The sequence below is a fragment of the Theropithecus gelada genome, chromosome 16, assembly GCF_003255815.1.
Source record: "Theropithecus gelada isolate Dixy chromosome 16, Tgel_1.0, whole genome shotgun sequence".
Lineage (NCBI taxonomy): Eukaryota > Metazoa > Chordata > Mammalia > Primates > Cercopithecidae > Theropithecus > Theropithecus gelada.
The window spans coordinates 54,837,510-54,857,478 of NC_037684.1; the positions used below are offsets into that span (position 1 = coordinate 54,837,510).

The window sequence follows — 19,969 nt, forward strand, 5'->3', positions numbered from 1 at the left end:
GGGGCAGCGCCGGCTCTTGTCATCCTAGCGATGGATCTCTGCCCTGTGCTCCGTGAGCCGCCCCCCGGCGGCCCCCACGTTCAGGGCCCAGCGGCGTGAGCCTGCTTAGGTGGAAGTGCGTCCCTCCCTCCGTGGTTGAACACGTGGGGACGGGGAGTACACCACGGGTTGGGAGCAAAGGACAAGAAAATGACTGTGAGACAGGGCAAGACACCTCCACCATCTCCCTCCGGGCAGCTCTCCACTTCCTCCAGGAGAGAAGTACTGACCAGAGGACGCCCGTGGAGGGGCCTGCGATGACACCTCCTCCACGCCCGGAAGAGAGCGGAAACCAGGCACACCACTGACAAGTAAATGACCAAGGAACCCCGCCCCCGGTCCGCCTCCCTCCGTTTAAGAAGCCAATCTGAAGACCGCTAAGGCCAGACACTCTTGAGGGAGAGTCTACGGGCAGGGCTGCAAAACAGGGCTTGGAAGTTGGGCAGACATCGTGGAGTCCGGGTGCACCTGCCGGAGCACAAAGCACCACGTGCAGACGTCCTGACCGCCCCCCCTTTGAGTTTGGGGTGGGGACTGACCCCAGGACAACGGGATGTCTGATTCTGGGTGTTAGGATAGACAGACTCAGGTGCGGCACCTGGAGTCGGTTCCTCGATCCTCTCTGTCGCCAGGGCTGCTCTGAAGGTGTTTGGGCTGGAAATGCTGTCTTTGATGCTGGGGAGTGGGGAGAGGAGGGCCAGGGGCATCCCATTTGGCCTTCAGAGTCAGGAAGTGCAGATGCCGCATCGTTGTGAATTTCCCCACAGGGATCCTCCCCGGTCTTCTGACCGAATTTCCCCCACAGGGGAGCCTCTGCCGGTCTTCTGACTGCTAGTTTTAACCCTCTGAAGCCTCTTGAGTCGCTCGCTCGCTCACACACACCAACTCCCATCCAGTCCTCCCAGGCCGTCTCTTCCATATGGATGGAAACATGCCAAGACCGTCCTAGAGGAAATGATCACGATCACGTGGAGGAGGAAAGAACGTGGGAGGAGGCCCGGTAAACCAGCAGCCTCACCCCGCGGTTTACTCCGCTGCCCACTCCATTCTGCTCCGGGGGCTGGCAGGCTCTTGGCCCCACGCCAAGCCCAGCTCCTATCTGCAACAAGATTTATGATCATTGGTCATGTGGGGGACCTTAAGCATGGATCCCAGGGGAAAGGGGGTGAGTTAGACACCAGCAAAGGGCTCAAGGCCGGCTCTCCATCAGCTGCTGGGCTGTGCTGTGCCCCACCTATACTTGGCGAAGGGTGATGAGGGCTGAGGCAACCTCTCTGCTGTGGGTGTGGAAGATGCACACACTCCTAGCGGAAGCCTTCGACACAGCAGAGCACACCGCTGGACACTGTTTCTATGCCCAACCTGTAGGTGGTATCATCTCCCTAAGCACAAATTATATGAAGGAGTCAATTTAGAAGGTCAGACTGAGAAGAGAAACCATGAAGCTTCAGGCTGTGCTGAGGATGAGGAGGGCTGGGCTTTGAGGGACCTCTCCTCAGAGCAGCACAGCCCAATAAGAACACAGCAGGAGGTGGAGCAGGGACCCAGGAACCTGAGTTCGCCCTTTTTTTTTTTTGCAGTGGTGCAATCTCGGCTCACTGCAGCCTCAACACCCCAGGCTCAAGCCAACCTCCTGCCTCAGCCTCCCGATTAGCTGGGACTATAGGTGCACACCACCACGCCAGGCTTTTTGTATTGTTTAATAGAAACAGGGTTTCGCCATGTTGGCCAGGGTGGTCTCCAACCCTGGGCTGTTCTATTTCTAAGCAGTACGATTTGCTTGATTTTGTGGGGGATTGGCATCCAGAACCATTTTTAAATTTTTTTAAATTTTTTGAGACAGAGTCTCACTCTGTTGTCCAGGTTGGAGAGCAGTGGCATAATCTTGGCTCACTGCAACCTCTGCCTCCTGGGTTCAAGCAATTCTCCTACCTTGGCCTCCCAAGTAGCTGGGATTACAGGCGCACACACATCACCACACTAATATTTTGTATTTTTAGTGGAGATGGGGTTTCACCATGTTGACCAGGCTGGTCTTGAATTCCCGACCTCAAGTGATCTGCCAGCCTTGGCCTCCCAAAAGTGGTGGGATTATAGGCATGAGCCGCTGCACCCAGCATTTTTTTTTCTTTTTTTTGAGACAGTCTTGCTCTGTTGCCCAGGCTGGAGTGTGCGGTGGCACAATCTCGGCTCACTGCAACCTCTGCCCCCCAGGGTTCAAGTGATCCTCCAGCCTAGGCCTCTCGAGTAGCTGGGATTACAGGTGTGCACCACCACGTCCAGTTTTTGTATTTTTAGTAGAGACAGGGTTTCACCATGTTGGCCAGAACTCCTGATCTCAGGTGATCCACCCGCCTCGGCCTCCCAGAGTGCTGGGATTACAGGTGTGAGCCACTGTGCCCAGCGTTTATCTTTACATAGAACCAGAGGATGAAAGCACCAAGGATTTTCACTGGCTGTCACACAGCCTGCCATGACCAGGTACTGGCTCCCTGCATGGCCCAGGCTGCCGCTGCACTTGTGCTTTCTCTGATGCAGCCTCCCCGAGCCTCCCCACCTCGGCATTTTTTTTTTTTCAGACAAGGTCTCACCCTGTGGCCCAGGCTAGAGTTGCGATCACAACTCGCTGCAGCCTCGACCTCCTGGGCCCAAGTGATCCCAGGAGCTGTGGGGAATCGAGTGAACTGCACTGTGTTGAAGGTGCAGGATTGGAGGCCGGATGCTGGGGGCCCACCCTCTCGCTGCTGGAGTGCAGAAGCCAGGACCCCTTGGTAACTGCCCTGTGGCCTGCTTCACCCCAAGACACCCCTTCAGAAAATAGGGTTTTTGTTTTTTAGTAACTGCTCAAGTCAGCAATGAGTCACTGGCCAAAGGACAAAGTGGTGCTGAACGGTGGCTGCCAAGGCTCCTACCTGAGGCTCAGAGGGCACTTGTTCTAGATGCTTTCTATTGTCACAGGAAAGACAGCTCAAGCAGCACAGGCGTGTCACCCCCAGGCCTCGCTCCTTGCTGCACTTGTGCAGCCTGGGCTTCCTGGGCTTTGTCCTTCACCTGCTGTTTGGTCACATGTACCTGTCCACAAAGCAGTGACTCGGGAGCAGCTGCGGGGCTGACAGGTGGGGCAGATGCAGAAGAGGCACCCAAGGGTGGCCGGGCCGTCAAACACTGATGCACTCTCCTCCTCCTCCTAGATGTTAACACTTTAAGAAACTTATCGAGGAGTCAAGGTTGGGAGGGACTGGCTGGGGAAGTAGAATCCCCACCTTTAAATGGTCCATGCACATACACACGCGTAAGACGGTGATATCTTGGGGACAAGTTATCAAATCCCCACACAGTGAGCAGATGCCAGACAACAGTTGAGTGCGCTGGAAGGACACACTAAGACCAGGCTGTTGCTTCAGGCGCTTTTATTAGGTTCCACTGCAGGGCTGGGGTCAATGTAATGCAAATCCAAGCCCAGTGATGCACACCTGTGAGCCGAAACAGAGCCGAAGCAGGAGCACCTGTGCCCCACGAGCAGCCTGGTTGGAAGAGACCAGGTCCAGGCCCCACCTCCTCTCTGGGCCAGGAGACTGGCAGCCGCTGTGTTCACCTGGGCAGGTGTGCACCCAGTCACCCCCACTAGGTTATGGTGCTGGTAGCATGAGAGGGTGTGTCCACACCAAGGGCAGGTGAAGATGCGAGGTGGGGCTGAGACCTCCCTCCCACAACGGGAGGTGGCTGAGCCTCCCAGGGCCTGAACTCTTATAGCAGGGCTCACCCCCAAGCCTGTATGCTTAGCTCTGACTCTCTTTGGACAATAAAATAAAGTGCATTACTGAACAAAGAGTAACTCAAAACCAGAAGCAGACAAATCGCCAATGTTTTTTCTTTAGCTGAAAGACAAAAGAAAACATGAATGATGTGAATGCCGGAATTTCAGAGTGAGGGAAATGCTGGTGGAGGACAATGGAAACTAGAATAGCATGGCAGATAAGGATGAGCAAGTAGGAGAGGAGGAACTGGCAACGCGGCTGTCTCTAGAAGTCCGTGTTGTCCAGCCCCTGCCCAGTGGTGGGGAAGGCCTTGGACTCACAGGGAAGCAATGCAGGAAGCCTTGGCCACCTAGGCTCACAGCTGATCTCAGGACCAGAGACAGCAGAGGACAAAACTTCAGCCTGACAGCTGCTAGGAGGGAGAGCAGACAGCCCACAGTGGCCAAGCTGGGAGTTGCACCCGCAGCAGTCCGCTTCAACCAGGCTCCTCTCCACCCCTCCAGACCCTCCACGACAGCTCTGCCATAACCAGACCCAACCCAACTGGCCCCTGGTCCCAAGAGCAGATGAGCTGCTTGGGCTTTCCACTTGGTGTCCCACGCCAGGCGGACCTGGAGGTGCCAGCCACAGTCCTGACCACTTCAGAAGCCAACAGGCAAGTGTTCTCTGTTCATAGTGCCAAGAATGTGGGAGGGTCACATGGGCTTACCCCCCAAGATGGACACAGAAGTCCCTAAGCAGTCTGTAGCTGGGCCAGCCTCTCCCGTGGGTGCAGAGCAACCCAAATGTGGCCATCATTAAGGCAAAGAAGCATCGAGATGCCCACCACTCCCCAGGTAAGAGCCGTGCCCCGGCCTGGCCACAGACGAACGCAGAGCCCACAGAGTGCACACACACAGGACCCCACCAGGTGCTGTTCCAGATCGCCCAGGCTCCCTCCATTGGTACACTATCAATTGTGCAGTGCCCCAGAGAGGTCCCAGATGGCCCTCACAAGAGGCACAGCCCCTAACACCCTCAGCTAGGCAGTGCAGTGGGATGAAGCAGCGTATTGGGGAGGGCCAGAGCATCAACACCGGTGACCCAGCTCTCCCACCCAGGCCATTGCAGGGCAGCCTCAGGGCAGGCGCCACCACTGCTCCTGCTCAGCCCGCAGTATCTGCAGCTGCTGCAGCTGTGTGGCTTGGTAGAAAAGTCTCAGGCACTGAGGTTTACTTCAAGGGATAACTGACTGGTACCCCCGTCCACACTCATCACCCTGGACACAACCTCGGGGGCTTCACTAAAGGAGGGAAGGATGTGGAAACTAGTCTCTCTCACTCCCCTTTTGTGCAGTTTTTATCTTAAAAAAAAATAAATAAAAGTCTTCTGGGCAGGAATTACTGGTAACTGTTATTATAACCAATGCAGACTTTAAAATCCCACCTGGACGTCGGGTGAGAGGAGGAGGGCAGGCAGCAAACCGACCTGCAGACCTGCAGAGGGGAGCTGTGTCCAGGGCCACGGCATCCCCCCCCAAACAGCTCCCGGCAGAGGAAAGTGGCCCTCACAGGCAGGGTGTCTGCCACCAAGCGGTCAGACCAGGGGCAACCAAGAGCTCCCAGCCAGAAAAACGCGGGGGGCGGGGAGGCCAAACAAAAAGCATTGAAAGGAAGGAAAAGGCTGGGTGGTGGCAGCATCAGCCCCTCCCTATGCTCCCCAATCGCAGGTGCCGTATAGAGGTGAGAGGTCCTTCCAACACAGTGGGGGGCTTGTCAACAGGATTAGGCATGAGGGGCTGCTCTGCGTTTCCAGTCTGGGACTGCACTCAGCGTGCAGAATACCAGCCATGGCACCCGCTCTCCATGGAGGAACGTGCTGAGAAGCTTCAGTGGGTCAGGGAGCCCAGGACAGCCAGCCCCTTGTCCCTCCAGGGCTGCCCACTGTGGGGCAGTTATAGGGAACACACTGAGCAACGCTTCTGGCTTCAGGAAGGGCTGGGCCGGGCCCGGTCCTAGCCAGCAGAGGGCAGGCACCCTAGGTCCTGGGGAGGCTGCACATCTCGCAGTGGCCCGTGCCTGGCTGGTTCATGAACGTGCAGTGCTGACAGGCCCACATGGCCGCAGTGGCCGTGTGTGTGGAGCCCCCGACGGCGCCGTACTCGTGGAGACCTGGGAGCTGCACGCCAACTGTGCCTGCAGGGTGGGAGAGAAATGAGCACTCATCATTTCTGGCCCACCAGAGACCTCCAGAGTGTGGGCACAGGGACAGGGGCAGGCAGCTGAGAGCTCCCCACCCTCCACCTCCCACCCCGTGCTGGTCCTGCCCACGCAGCACTCCCACCACAGACACATTTTGAAGTCCTTAATGCCCTTGGCTGTGACAGACTCAGAAAAATGCCTCCTGCACCACGGGGATTAACAGGGAGCCTGTGCTTGCTGGTTCCTTTTTGTTGCAGAGGGTGCCTCTCCTTGTGAATAACATAATTCCCTGGGAGATGTGCATTTGGGTTATTTCCAGCTTTTTTTTTTTTTTCCTGAGATAGGCTCTTACTCTGTCACGCAGGCTGGAGTGCAGTGGTGCAATCTCGGCTCACTGCAAACTCTGCCTCCCAGGTTTAAGCGGTTCTCCTGCCTCCGCCTCCCAAGTAGCTGGGACCACAGGCGCAGACCACAATTCCTGGTTAATTTTATCTATTTTTTGGTCGAGCTACGGTTTCATCATTTTGGCCAAGCTAGTCTCAAACTCCTGACCTCAGGTGATCCGCCCGCCTTGGCCTCCCAAAGTGCTAGGATTACCGGTGTGAGCCACTGTGCCCAGCCTCCAGTTTTGAGCTAATATGAACAAAGTTGCCAGGATCATTCTTATACAATTTCTTTGTGGATCTGTGTTTTTATTTCTCTTGGATAAAAACAAAGAGTGAGGCTGGGTGCAGCGGCTCACGCCTGTAATCCCAGCACTTTGGGAGGCTGAGGTGGGCAGATCACTTGAAGTCAGGAGTTTGAGACCAGCCTGGCCAACATGGCGAAACCCAGTCTCTACTAAAAATACAAGAATTAGCCAGGCGTGGTGGTGCGCGCCTGCCGTCCGGGCAACTCAGGAGTCTGAGGCAGGAGAATCCCATGAATCCGGGAGGGGAAGGTTGCAGTGAGCTGAGACCCTGCCACTTCACTCCAGCCTGGGCAACACAGCAAGACTCCATCTCTAAAACAAAAAACAGGCCAGGTGCAGTGGCTCACGTCTATAATCCCAGCACTTTGGGAGGCTGAGATGGGCAGATCTCGAGGTCAAGAGATGGAGACCATCCTGGCTAACATGGTGAAACCCCATCTCTACTAAAAATGCAAAAATTAGCTGGGGGTGGTGGCGGGCGCCTGTAGTCCCAGCTACTCGGGAGGCTGAGGCAGGAGAATGGCGGGAACCCGGGAAGTGGAGGTTGCAGTGAGCCGAGATCGCGCCATCGCACTCCAGCCTGGGCAACAAAACAAGACTTGATCTCAAAACAAACCAACAAAAACCCACCTAGGAATGAGTCTGCCGGCCCACAGGGTAATAAATTGTGTGCTGAACTTTCTAAGACCCTGAGACACAGTTCTTGTGATGGCGGCACGGTTTTGCCTCCCACTTGCGAGGTGCGAGGGTTCCAGCGGCTTCACATCTTCACTCACACTTGACATGGTTGTTTTTTTTCATTTCAGCCACACTGATGGATGTGTAATGATTTATCATGTTTTAATTTGCATTTCCCTGATGACTAATCATAGTGACTGTTCCTGCATCTCCTTTTTTTTGTTGTTGTTGCCCAGGCTGGAGTGCAATGGCACAATCTTGGCTCACTGCAACCTCTGCCTCCTGGTTCAAGCGATTCTCCTGCCTCAGCCTCCCAAGTAGCTGGGATTACAAGCACGCGCCACCACACCTGGCTAATTTTTGTATTTTTAGTAGAGATGGGGTTTCACCATGTTGGCCTGGCTGGTCTCGAACTCCTGACTTCAAGTGATCCACCAAGTGCAGGGATTACAGGTGTGTGCCACCGCGCCTGGCCTGCATTTCCTATTGTGAAACGTTTCACCCTCTGCCCAGCTTCTTATGCTCTTTCTGTTTGGTTATCAACAGGCAGAATTCTTTTGCTCTTTCTGCTTGATTATCAACAAGCAGAGTTCTTTTTAAGTTTCAGATAGAAGTCATGTTGTGTGTATGTATCGCTAATACTGCGTCCCCCATCGGTGCCTTCTCATGTTTCTAACAGTGCCCTCTGATGAGCACAAGTGTTTTGTTTACGTAACATACATTTATCAATTTACCTTTTTTATGCCAGTGTTTTTCTGTGTTCTACCCCAAGGTCCTGCATCCTGCCGATAAGAATCTTTGTGTATTCCAAGGCCCTGAAGAGATTCAACTTAATAATAACTGTTTTATAGTTTTTATTTTTTTAAGACAGGGTATCGCTCTGTCATTCAGGCTGGAGTGGTACAATCATGGCTCACTGTGACCTCGACCTCCCGGACTCATGGGATCCTCCCATTTCAGCCTCCCCAGAAGCTGGGATTACAGGCGTGGACCACTCACCATGCCCAGCTAATTCTTTTGTTTATATATATTTTGTACAGACGGGGCTTCCGTGTTGTGTAGGCTGCTCTCGAACTTCCGGGCTCCAGTGTTCTCCAGCTTTGGCCTCCCAGAGTGTTAGGATGACAGTTGAGACATCGTGCCCAGCCTGCTTCATAGTTTTACCTTTTACCATTAGGCCTATGACCCATCCTGAGCTGATCTTTGTGTCTGATGTATACATGTCTGTAATCCCAGCACTTTGGGAGGCCGAGGCGAGTGGATCACCTGAGGTCAGGAGTTCGTGACCAGTCTGACCAACATGGTGAAACCCCATCTCTACTGAAAATATAAAAATTAGCCAGGCATGGTGGCGCACACCTGTAGTCCCAGCTACTTGGGAAGCTGAGGAAGGAGTATCACTTGAACCCAGGCGGTGGAGGTTGTAGTAAGCCGAGATCACGCCATTGCACTGCAGCCTGGCTGACAGGGTAAGATTCCATCTCAAAACAAAACAAAACCACCCATGAGGGCCGGGTGTGGTGGCTCACGCCTATAATCCCAGCACTTTGGGAGGCCAAGGTGGGCGGATCACTTGAGGTCAAGAGTTCGAGACCAGCCTGGCCAACATGGAGAAACCGTCTCCACTAAAACTAAAAAAATTAGCTGGGTGTGGTGGTGGCCACCTGTAATTCCACCTACTTACGAGGCTGAGGCAGGAGAATCGCTTGAACCCGGGAGGTAGAGGCTGCAGTGAGCTGAGATCACGCTACTGCACTCCAGCCTGGGCGACAGAATGAGACTGTCTCAAAACAAACAAAAAACCCATGAAAAAATGCCTAACATCACTAATCATCAGAGATGCAAATTAAAACCACAGTGAGATACTATCTTACACCAGTCAGAACTGCCTATTATAAAAGAGTTGGCTGGACATGGCGGCTTACCCCTGCAATCTCAGCACTGAGGTGGGAGAATCACTTGAGCCCAAGAGTTCAAGACCAGCCTGGGCAATATAGTGAGACCTCATCTCTACAACAAATTTAAAAAATCAGCCAGGCATGGTGGCACATGCTTGTAGTCCCAGCTGCTCAGAAGGCTGAGGCGGGAGGATTGTTTGAGCCTGGGGAGGTCAAGGTGAGACTGACCTCAAGTGCCACTGCACTCCAGCCTGGGCGACAGAGTGAGACTCCATCTCAAAAAAAAAAAAAGATGGGGTCTTGCCATGTTGCCCAGGCTGGTCTCAAACTCCTAGGCTCAAGTGATCTTCCTGCCTTGGCTCCCAAAGTGCTGAGATTACAGGTGTGAGCCACCGCACCAGACCTTTTTTTTTTTTTCCTCCTTTTTTTTTTTGAGAGAGGGTCTCACTCTGTCACCCAAGTTGAAGTGCAATGGCACTTGAGGTCAGTCTCACTATCTTAGTTCACTGCAACCTACGCTTCCCGGGTTCAAGCGATTCTCCTACCTCAGCCTCCCGAGTGGCTGGGATTACAGGCGCTCGCCACCATGCCCAGCTGATTTTTGTATTTTTAGTAAGAGATGGGGTTTCACCATGTTGGCCAGGATGGTCTCAATCCCTTGACCTCGTGATCCACCTGCCTCAGCCTCTCAAAGTGTTGGGATTACAGGTGTGAGCCACCACGCCCAGCCAACCCCATCTCTTAAAAAAAAAAGAAAAAAAGAAAAAAAAAACAAACAAAGATGTAATCCCAGCACTTTGGGAGGCCGAGACGGGCGGATCACGAGGTCAGGAGATCGAGACCATCCTGGCGAACACGGTGAAACCCCGTCTCTACTAAAAAAAATACAAAAAACTAGCCGGGCGAGGTGGCAGGCGCCTGTAGTCCCAGCTACTCAGGAGGCTGAGGCAGGAGAATGGCGTAAACCGGGGAGGTGGAGCTTGCAGTGAGCTGAGATCCGGCCACTGCACTCCAGCCTGGGCGACAGAGCAAGACTCCGTCTCAAAAAAAAACAAAAACAAAAACAAAACAAAACAAAACACCATTAGTTGGGTGTAGTGGCTTATGCTAATAGTCCTAGCTACTCAGAAAGCTGAAGCAGGAGGATCGTTTGAGCCCAGAAATTGAAGGCTGCAGTGAGCGATGATCACTCCACTGCACTCCAGCCTGGGCAACAGAGTGAAATCCTGTCTCTAAAAGGGAAACAAAAAAGAAAAAAAGAAGACTCTGGTGTCATTGTTAGAATCGCATAAAAGGGTTGGGTGCAGTGGCTCCCAGGTATAATCTCAGGGCTTTGGGAGGCCGAGGTGTAAGGAATGCTTGAGGCCAGAAAGTTTGAGACCAGTCCGGGCAACACAGTGAGCCCTCATTGATACAAAAAAATTAAAAACTTTTGCAGCCATAAAAAGGAATGAAATCATGTCCTTTGCAGCAATTGGATGCAGTTGAAGGCCATTATCTGAAGCAAATTAATGCAGGAACAGCAAACCAAATACCATGTTTTCATTTATAAGTGGGAGCTAAACGTGGGTACTCATGTGCATAATGATGGCAGTGCCAAGTGTGGTGGCACACATCTGTAATCCCAGCTACTCGGGAGGCTGAGGGAGGGGAATTGCTTCAAGCCAGGAGGCAGAGGTTGCAGTGAGCCAAGATTGTGCCACCGCACTCCAGCCTGGGAGACAGAGTGAGGCTCCATCTCAAAAACAAGAAAAAAAAAAAAGGCTGAAAATCTATTAGGTACTATGTTTAGTACCTGGGTGATGGGATCAATCATACCCAAACCTCAGCATCAGGTAATATACCCAGGTGACGAACCTGCACATGTATCCTGTGAATCTAAAATAAAAGTTAAAATTATTTTTAAGAAACAAACAAAAAACAACAACAAAATCCCAAGAATTAGCTGGGGGTGGTGTTGTGAGCCTGTGGTCCCAGTTACTCAGAAGGCTGAAGCAGAAAGATCACTTGAGCCTAGAGTCTGAGGCTGCAGTGAGCTATGATTGTGCCACTGCACTCCAGCCTGAGCAACAGAGGGAGACTCTGTCTCTACAAAAATAAAAATTATAAAGAATTGTATGAAAAGAAAACCTTGGCTGGGCGTGGTGGCTCACGCCTGTAATCCCAGCAGCACTTTGGGAGGCAGAGGTGGGCAGATCACAAGGTCAGGAGTTTGAGACCAGCCTGGCCAACATGGTGGAACCCTGTCTCTACTAAGAATACAAAAATTAGCTTGGCGTGGTGCCGCCCGTAGTCCCAGCTACTCGGGAGGCTGAGGCAGGAGAATCGCTTAAACCCAGAAGGTGGAGGTTGCAGTGAGGCGAGATCATGCCACTGCACTCCAGCCTGGGCGACAAGAGCCAAACTCTGTCTCAAAAAAAAAAAGAGAAAATGGTATAAAGGTGTTTGATATGTTATTTTGAAGGCTCTGTTAATAGAGGGATTCTAGTGTTTGTCCAAGGCTGTAGCAGCTGTTGGGCACTTTGGTATTCTCAGCTTGATAGACTCAGGACAGGCACTGGGGCTGCACAGGGCACCACGGTGCGTGAGGAGGTGCGTGAGGAGTCCCTGCAGCAATGCTGACAAAAGGTTCTCGCGGGTGGGGAGTTGTTCAGGACTTGGTGACTGAGGGTCCTGAAGACACGCAATGCCTGCAGTTCATTCTGTAGTGTCCACCAGGAAGAACATGCATGCTGTGAGCTTCTCCTCCTTACAGCTTTAAGCACTAAAGGGAAATTCTCAAGGAGACCAAAAGGTCCTGCGCTTCCACAGAGTTTCTGATTCTCTTAAGACAATGATGCTGAAAGTGCTCCTCGGATGCCTGGAGATTAGTATCTCTGATGTATAGATTTATAAAATTTACAGGGCTGTGCACCTAAGATGCATGGCCTGGACAACATATATGTTACATCACTGGAAACTGCCACGTGCCTGGCAGGGAGGTCGAGTCTCTAGTCTCATTGCCCACAGCAGCTGCCAGGATGCAGCTGGGGTACAGAATCCAGGGCACGACAGGCAGTGGGGAGCTGTGCAGAGTGGACTGCTCTCCAGCCGCAGCCACGGGGTACCAGGGTAGGGGGTGGGGGTACTCACTGCACAGCTGCTCGATGGTGGCCCACTGCTCAGACCTCTTCCATGTCTGGGCGAGCTCCTCATTTCTGGTCCGCACAGCCTCCAGCAGCAAGCTGATGCTGTCCTACAAGAAGCCAAAAGGAAGGTTCCACTTTGCTGTGCAGCTTCCTGCTGGGACAGGTTTCTTTTTCCCCAACACTAAGACATATTTCCGAGGACATTTTAAAAATCTTGCAGGATATCACTATAAAATGTAAACTGTAGGCCGGGCGCGGTGGGGCTCAAGCCTGTAATCCCAACACTTTGGGAGGCCGAGATGGGCGGATCACGAGGTCAGGAGATCGAGACCATCCTGGCTAACACGGTGAAACCCCGTCTCTACTAAAAATACAAGAAAATTAGCCGGGCAAGGTGGCGGGCGCCTGTAGTCCCAGCTACTCGGGAGGCTGAGGCAGGAGAATGGCGTGAACCCGGCGGGGCGGAGCTTGCAGTGAGCCGAGATCGCGCCACTGCACTCCAGCCTGGGGCACAGAGCAAGACTCCGTCTCAAAAAAAAAAAAAAAAAAAAGTAAACTGCCACAACTTAAGTGCTAAATTGAACTAGAATTTAAATTCCTCCCAAATAGGCCCAAGCAGGCATCTGTGCCTCTGCCATGCACTGACAGTGCTCAACAGCCCAGACGGTAGGAGCTCATGCCTCTCGTCCTGGAGGCTGGGATGGAGGGCGGAACCCTGGCTGTGAGACGTGTCCTCCTCCCTTACATTTCATCCCCCTGCCTCTTTCTCTTCTCCATCATGTCTGGAAAAAGGCACTCTCTATCCTAGCCTTCCGGGTCAAAGTGCAGGGGATTAATGCATTAAGGATGGGCATGGTGGCTCACGCCTGTAATCCCAACGCTGGGAGGCGGAGGCAGACGGATCACAGGGTCAGGAGTTTGAGACCATCCTGGCCAACACGGTGAAACCCCGTCTCTACTAAAAATACAAAAATTAGACGGGCGTGGTTGCGGGCACCTGTAATCCCAGCTACTCGGGAGGCTGAGGCAGGAGAATCACTTGAACCCAGGAGGCAGAGGTTGCAGTGAGCCAAGATTGTGCCAATGCACTCCGGTCTGGGCAACAAAGCAAGACTCCGTCTTAAAAAAAAAAAAAAATCACATATGAGAAACGGATAAAGCCTTCAGGAGCTCTCAGTACCTCCAGAGAATGTCTTCCAACAGATGACTGCAAAAATAGTGCAGTATACTAGCAAGGTGGCTTTGGTGCAGAGGAGCCTCACCTTTCACCACCTGTCCAGACAGATGGGCAGCAGCTGAACCTGGGAGCAGGAGGTGCAGCTCCCTGGGCTGACTAAGGAAGGCACAGGCAGGCAAGAGGCACACGGTGCCTGATGTCAAATACCCGAGTGAGTAGTTTTGAGACAAAATACAGACACAAAATAAACTAGCAGGACACAAGAACAGCTATAGGCTTCCTGACAGAGAAAGGCCGGGGGAGGAGGAGCCTCTCCATTCTGTCTCCTTCAGGGAAAGGTCCTGAGTCAGTGGCGGAGCAGCTCAGAAAGAATTTGCTCCTTTCTCTTTGGCATTTCCTGTCGGCTTGAACAGTGAAGAAAAAGCCAAAGTTGGACCCCCACACACGGCACATGCAAGAACCTCCTGGGAGCTGCTGCCCACTGCCCTCCGACTACCCAGAGCAGCCGCTTCTGCAAAGCACTCGCCCTCTTCTCCCCCAACGGTGCCTCTTAAAAATGCCAACTGTGCAGCTGTGAGCTTGGGGTCTGGAAGCTGGCCAAGCCTTCTGGGCCAAGGCAATAAAACCAGAGTTGATTTGGGAGGAGGGGAGATAAGAGTAAAAAGCAGAGGCTGTGACTCTGAAACTGTTAGAACAGGAATTTTTTAAACTGTCTAACTCTAATGCTGGAGGCAGAGCTAAATCACCTCTGCCTGCCATCCAGTTGTAACAGATGAAACCGTACTTCCTCACAGAGGTGCAGACACTCAATGAAAACGCTGAAGGTGAAAAAATTCATCTTTCTATCAACAAGCTTCTTGTGAAAAGCTGCTGCCTACCCTCTGCCCACAGGACAAATGAGGGGGACATGTGACCCCAAGCTCTGACCCAGTTTCCCAGTCACGCTCTGGTCTGTGAGGAAAGAAAGCAAGACACAGGCATCTCCTGGCGGGCAAAGCCCACTTGCTCAGGCAGACACCACACTTGGGCACGCACCTGCAGAGGCATAACTTCATTGGTGACCAGGAACAGCAGGAGGTGGAAATCTGAGATGGTATCCAAGAACACGGATGAGGTATTCTGGGACAAATAGGTGGCCAAGCTATGGAAGTCCTAGAGGGACAGGAATAAACATGAATGTTCATACAGTTCCCCAGTGCCAGACCCTGAAACAGAGCCGTTTCCTACTAAGATGCAACTCAATACACTGAATGCTGAGAGGCACCTCTCCCTCTGCCTCTGCAACCACAAACAGGGTCCAAGAAAGAGGAGCAGGCAGCTGCAAAGCAAGCTCTTGCCCTCTTCTCCCGAGAAGATGCTCTCAGCACACCTGACTACCCAGATGTGCAAGAAGACACACTTCTAAAGCTGACTCAGACTGGCCAGGTACGGAGGCTAACGCTGTAATTCCAGCACTTTGGGAGGCAAAGGCAGGCAGGTGGTCAGGAGTTCAAGACCAGCCTGGCCAACATGGTGAAACCCCGCCTCTACTAAAAATATAAAAAAAAATTAGCCAGGCTTGGTGGTGCGTGCCTATAATCCCAGCTACTTGGGAGGCTGAAGCAGAAGAATCGCTTGAACCCGGGAGGTGGAGGTTGTAGTGATCCAAGATCGCACCACTGCACTCTAGCCTGGGTGATAGAGTGAGACTCTGTCTCAAAAAGAAGAAGAAGAAGAAAAAAAGGTGACTCAGACAGAGACACAGTCAAACAGATGGCAATGCACCCTGGCCCCCAGGTGAAGAGTGGGCTGTGGGAGGGGCCTGGGGCCCCCTTCAGGGCAGGGAGATGCGTCTGGCTTTTCCTGTATTCTCCATAATACAGTCGAACTGTATTCTCCATAGAGGGTGGCAAGAGGGAGGAATGTGCAGGGCAGCCGTGATGCAGCACAGACATCTTCAGCAAAACCAAACACAAGAGTGCACCCTAATAATTGGCTTTGCGCCTCTACGAGCACCCCAAGTTCCCTGGGCGGATGGGCACTGAGGGGACCAAAGCACAGAAGCTTTGTCAGCCACTGAAGAAAACCTCATCATAGACATTCTTTGACCACCTTCTGAAATGTCTGTTAGCAAGTTATGATTTAAGAACAATCGTGTGTACGTAGCCTGTCTACACAGTATGCAGAAGGCATGACAGCAAATCGGACCTGGCCTGATCTGCCGGTGAGAGCAGAGGCCAACACGTGAGCCACGCTAAACAGCAGATCAACACTACACATGGGAAAGCCGAGGCCAGGACGAGGGGCGACACAGCCCCAAGGTGCCTGAGCAGGTGACCAGGCAAGGGCCAGGCCAAACCAACAGTGACGAGGCTGCTGGCAGAAGACACAAAGTGACACATTTGGGAAAATTACGAGGTCCACTGAGGATGGGACCAGTCTGAGGACGTCAGGGGCTTAGCCTTTGTGGCTGTCCATCACCCAGCCACAGGAAGGGCATCCACCTGACCAACAGTGCCCCACAGCAGGCCCCAGCTGACCTGTCACGAGAATGCATCGGGAGCGTTTGAAAGCTTGATGTTTTCTGGAAAAACAATACTGACACTAGATAAGCAATCAGCAGTTACCTTAAATTATGTTTCTAAAGACAAAGAGCTCACCTGTGTCTCACCCAGTACATCCCGGTTTTCAATAGGAAATGGATTTTGCGAAATAGAAAAAGTGTAAACTGGATCCTTGGGGAAAGTTGTTGTGATCTAATGAAGAAAAACATAAACCCATGATAAATGAGGCTGAAAATGGTGTGGCCAACTCCCAGCCAGCCCAAAGCATCTCCCAGAGCCCGAGTTAACGACTCCCAGCAATTCTGAGAGAGTTCTACAAGCTCTCCGTCGAAGGGAACCGTTATCTATTAGTGTCATCTCTAAACAAACACTTTGAAACTCTGCCATCTTGGAGGCAAACTACACCATATCCGGGCAGCCTCTGGCCTGTGCACTGGCCTCGACATCCTACAAAAAGGGCACTGGGACTCCCCCCGCGGCACAGCTTCCCTTCACGCAGGTTCTCTCCCTCTGCTATGGAGGAACTAAAGGCAGGTTTGACCCCTTGTCCAGGTGACAAGAAGGGAATGGAAGGGGCCAGGAGGCTGTTAGGAGCTGACTTTGCTGAAGAGAAATTCGTGTCCTTGGATTTGGAGGGCACATGAGGAAATCAGCCAGCTTTCAAGAAACAAAGCACCCTCCAGCAGCTTGCTAAGCCCCTTCTGAATGCTGGGGGCCACTCCATGGAGCTGTGGGCTTTTCCAGGCAGGGGTGAATATAAGGCCCTTGAGGAACACAGGGTTCAGCTCTTCTCTCTCCCTCACAGCTGATACCCAAAGGCCAGCTAAGTACTTCAGGGGCTCAGACAGGCCTTAATGACAACAGAGGGCATTTTGCACCTAACATATAATCAATAGAAGCTACACGGACAGTGGTTAAATGTGCAAGAATCAATAGAAATACAACTTTCATTCTTCGTGACAGACACCCCTCCCCAAAGCAGCACCCGAGCTGAGTTGATGCTGCTTTTCTCTGCAACAGAACAGCAGCAGCCGAGGTCACACCTCTTCCAGATTTAGGGGAACTATTCTGGTTCCTTTGGGACTGTTTCTAAAGAATGAGTGTGGTTCTGCTCTGTTTTCTGCATCAGCAAAGGCAGTGAGTTGCTGTTGAGCTGGCTGGCCCAGGATTTGCTGTGCCAGCACGAGCCGCTCTGGAAGGACAGCTGAGCCACCGGCAGCATCTCTGGCCTAAGCTGGCCCTTCATGGGCAAGCGGTGGGGCGGGACATGAAGACTTGGGCCGCAGTGCCACATGTCGGCTACATGGCCTCGTCAGTTAGGGATCCTGGGCCTCACTTTACTCTTCCTCGAGATGAAGACGATCAGAGTACTCGCCTCCTGGGTGCCCAGCACGGGGCTGGTACACATAGTGTTGGTACACACAGTGCCGGGTACCAGGTGAAGACAGGGGAGGTGCTGACCTCCTGCAGAGACAAAAGCCTGGCCTGCTCAGGCGTCTCCTTTGGGAAGGCCTAGAAATGGGGAGGGCGGCACCCCCAGAACACGTGCTAGTGAGCGAGCTAGTGGGACCACCGGGGTCTTGCTGGCCTTGTAACTGGCCCTTGGAGGGTAACAGAACCGAAGTCCACACAGCCCATCCCAGATGTCCCAGGCAGGGCATCAGTTCCCATCTTAAACACTGAAGCCATTTCCCTACCCTACCCATCGTCTATCAGCCAGATGATGCCCCCAGAACCCACAAAGAAGCCCCAGGAACACTGGCTGGTGCCTTTTCCTGCCTGCCCAGCCATGCCATCCCAAGGTTTAAGAACCCTGACCCAGGCCAGCGCCTGTGACCCGGGGCTGGGCATGGAGCTTGACACACCTCTCTGGGCACCTGCTCTCAAGGACTCCTCATGCCTCACTTCCACAGGGTCAAGGAGTTTGGGCATCACAGAGCAAAATGCTCTCCCAAAAACAAGAACTTCTGAAAAACTGCACTAAGGCAAAAACTTAACTTCCTTTATAAAAGAAGAGGAAAGGGGTGGGGAGGCCGCTCGGGGTAGAAGACCTGAGAAAGCTGGTTTTAAATCATGCCGGCTCCTCCTGGGTGTATGCTCCATCAATCTGTTTTCATCTTAATTACACCCCAGGTAGTCTAAAAACCAGATGCCTCCACGGCCTACGTAATAAATATGTTCTCGGGAGCTGTCAGTTGGAATGGTGCATCGATGGGCTTGGCTCGTGGGGACCTGCTGCTCCGAATGCAATGATATTTTACTGCCTGAATCACATGCCTATTCGAGCTCAAATGCAGCCTGAATAGATCCTGGCACGGCAGCAGCATAGCAAATGAGCTGCCTCCCGTCCACTCTGGACAGAGCTCTGGTGGGGCTAATGCAAAGACTCATCTTGCCATCCTTGCTGCCCTGTGGCCAATGGCACAGCCATATCTCCATGACCATAAAATGCCTCCAGAAAGGAGCTGAGACACTGGGAAGATGTGGAAGAGCCAGGGGCATTTGTGGCTCCTGGAATTCCACCCAGTAAACCACGCTGATCCCTGACTCAAGAACACTGAGTCACAGGTGCGTCCCCTGGGGCCCACCCTGGACGAAGTGGCCCGGACGCACTGTGGGCTGTGGCAGCTGTGCTGGGGCCAGGGCAGCACCTGCACGTGCAGGACAGCTGACAGCCACACACCAAGCACGGCACATCTGGACAAGACTGCTTGATGCTCCGGTGACTGGAGACCCAAGCAATGGCGGTTCGCTGCCTTCCAGAGGCTCCCTAGCCTGGGGTCGGTGGTCCTTTGTACTTTAGTATGGGGACAGTTAACCCCTAGGCTGATGTCAAGGAAATAAAAACCTGAAACTACAACAAAAAGCCATTAAAGCTGTGAGCACTTCAGCAACACCGCACGCTCAGTGACTCTACAACCACTCCTGGGTGCCTGTTATGGGGTGGGCACAGCACAAGGCAGAGGGTGCCTTAAATTGCAGCCTCCTCCCTTGAGCAGCCACCACCCAGCACTCCCACCTCCAAGGCGCCTGATGGGTCTGTCTGCCCAGGTTGTGCATGGGGGGCACTTACATCTATGATGAGATACTCCACAGGCAAGGGCCGGGCCAGCTGGGTGATCTCGTTGCCAAACTTGTCTACGTCCTGCAATAGTCAGAGGGGAACAGCAGTGAGCAAAGGCGATCAGTGGTGATGATTTTCCTTTCGCATGCTTGTCTCACCCTTTATTTTTATTTATTTATTCTTTGAGACAGAGTCTTGCTCCGTCTCCCAGGCTGGAGTGCAGTGGCGCAATCTCCACTCACTGCAAGCTCTGCCTCCCAGGTTCACACCATTCTCCTGCCTCAGACTCCCAAGTAGCTGGGACTACAGGCACCCGCCACCACACCTGGCTAATTTTTTTTGTATTTTTTAGTAGAGACGGGGTTTCACCGTGTTTGCCAGGATGGTCTCAATCTCCTGAACTCGTGATCTGCCCGCCTCAGCCTCCCAAAGTGCTGGGATTACAGGTCTGAGTCACCGCGCCCGGCCTTCACTTCTTAAATTACTACAAATCTTATTGAAGTGTATGGATAGCACAAAGGAAAACATGCGTATTTTTGCAGTGAAACCACCTTCCACCATTTCTTGGGGCTCCTTATTATAACCACAGCCTGAGAAAGTGGTCAAGCTCTCGGGCACTAGGACTCCCCACCGGGAGAGCACATCAAATGCCTCCCCTACACCCACGGTGCTTGGCCTGGCACTCGGGTGCGATCTGCGACAGGCAGAAGGGTCCGCGTTCCCCTCAGGCTGGACCCATGCCCTGTCCATCCTCCAAAAGCACATGAAGCCTCACAGTCTGAATGCTAACTCTTAGAATCTCGCTCACACCTC

The 19,969-nt window shown here is 52.8% G+C and overlaps 1 protein-coding gene across 1 annotated transcript in view; it reads right to left on the reverse strand.

Moving 5' to 3' along the window:
* Positions 1-3,434: 3,434 nt before the first annotated feature.
* Positions 3,435-19,969, reverse strand: part of NPLOC4 (NPL4 homolog, ubiquitin recognition factor) — an 85,321-nt gene continuing 68,786 nt past the window's right edge. The window contains exons 13-17 of the mRNA XM_025361476.1: positions 19,166-19,237; positions 16,189-16,284; positions 14,585-14,701; positions 12,377-12,479; positions 3,435-5,971 (exon numbers count right to left, since the gene is read on the reverse strand). Coding sequence (XP_025217261.1) covers positions 5,814-5,971; positions 12,377-12,479; positions 14,585-14,701; positions 16,189-16,284; positions 19,166-19,237 — 546 coding nt within the window. The 3' untranslated portion in view covers positions 3,435-5,813. The remainder of the gene's footprint in view (positions 5,972-12,376; positions 12,480-14,584; positions 14,702-16,188; positions 16,285-19,165; positions 19,238-19,969) is intronic.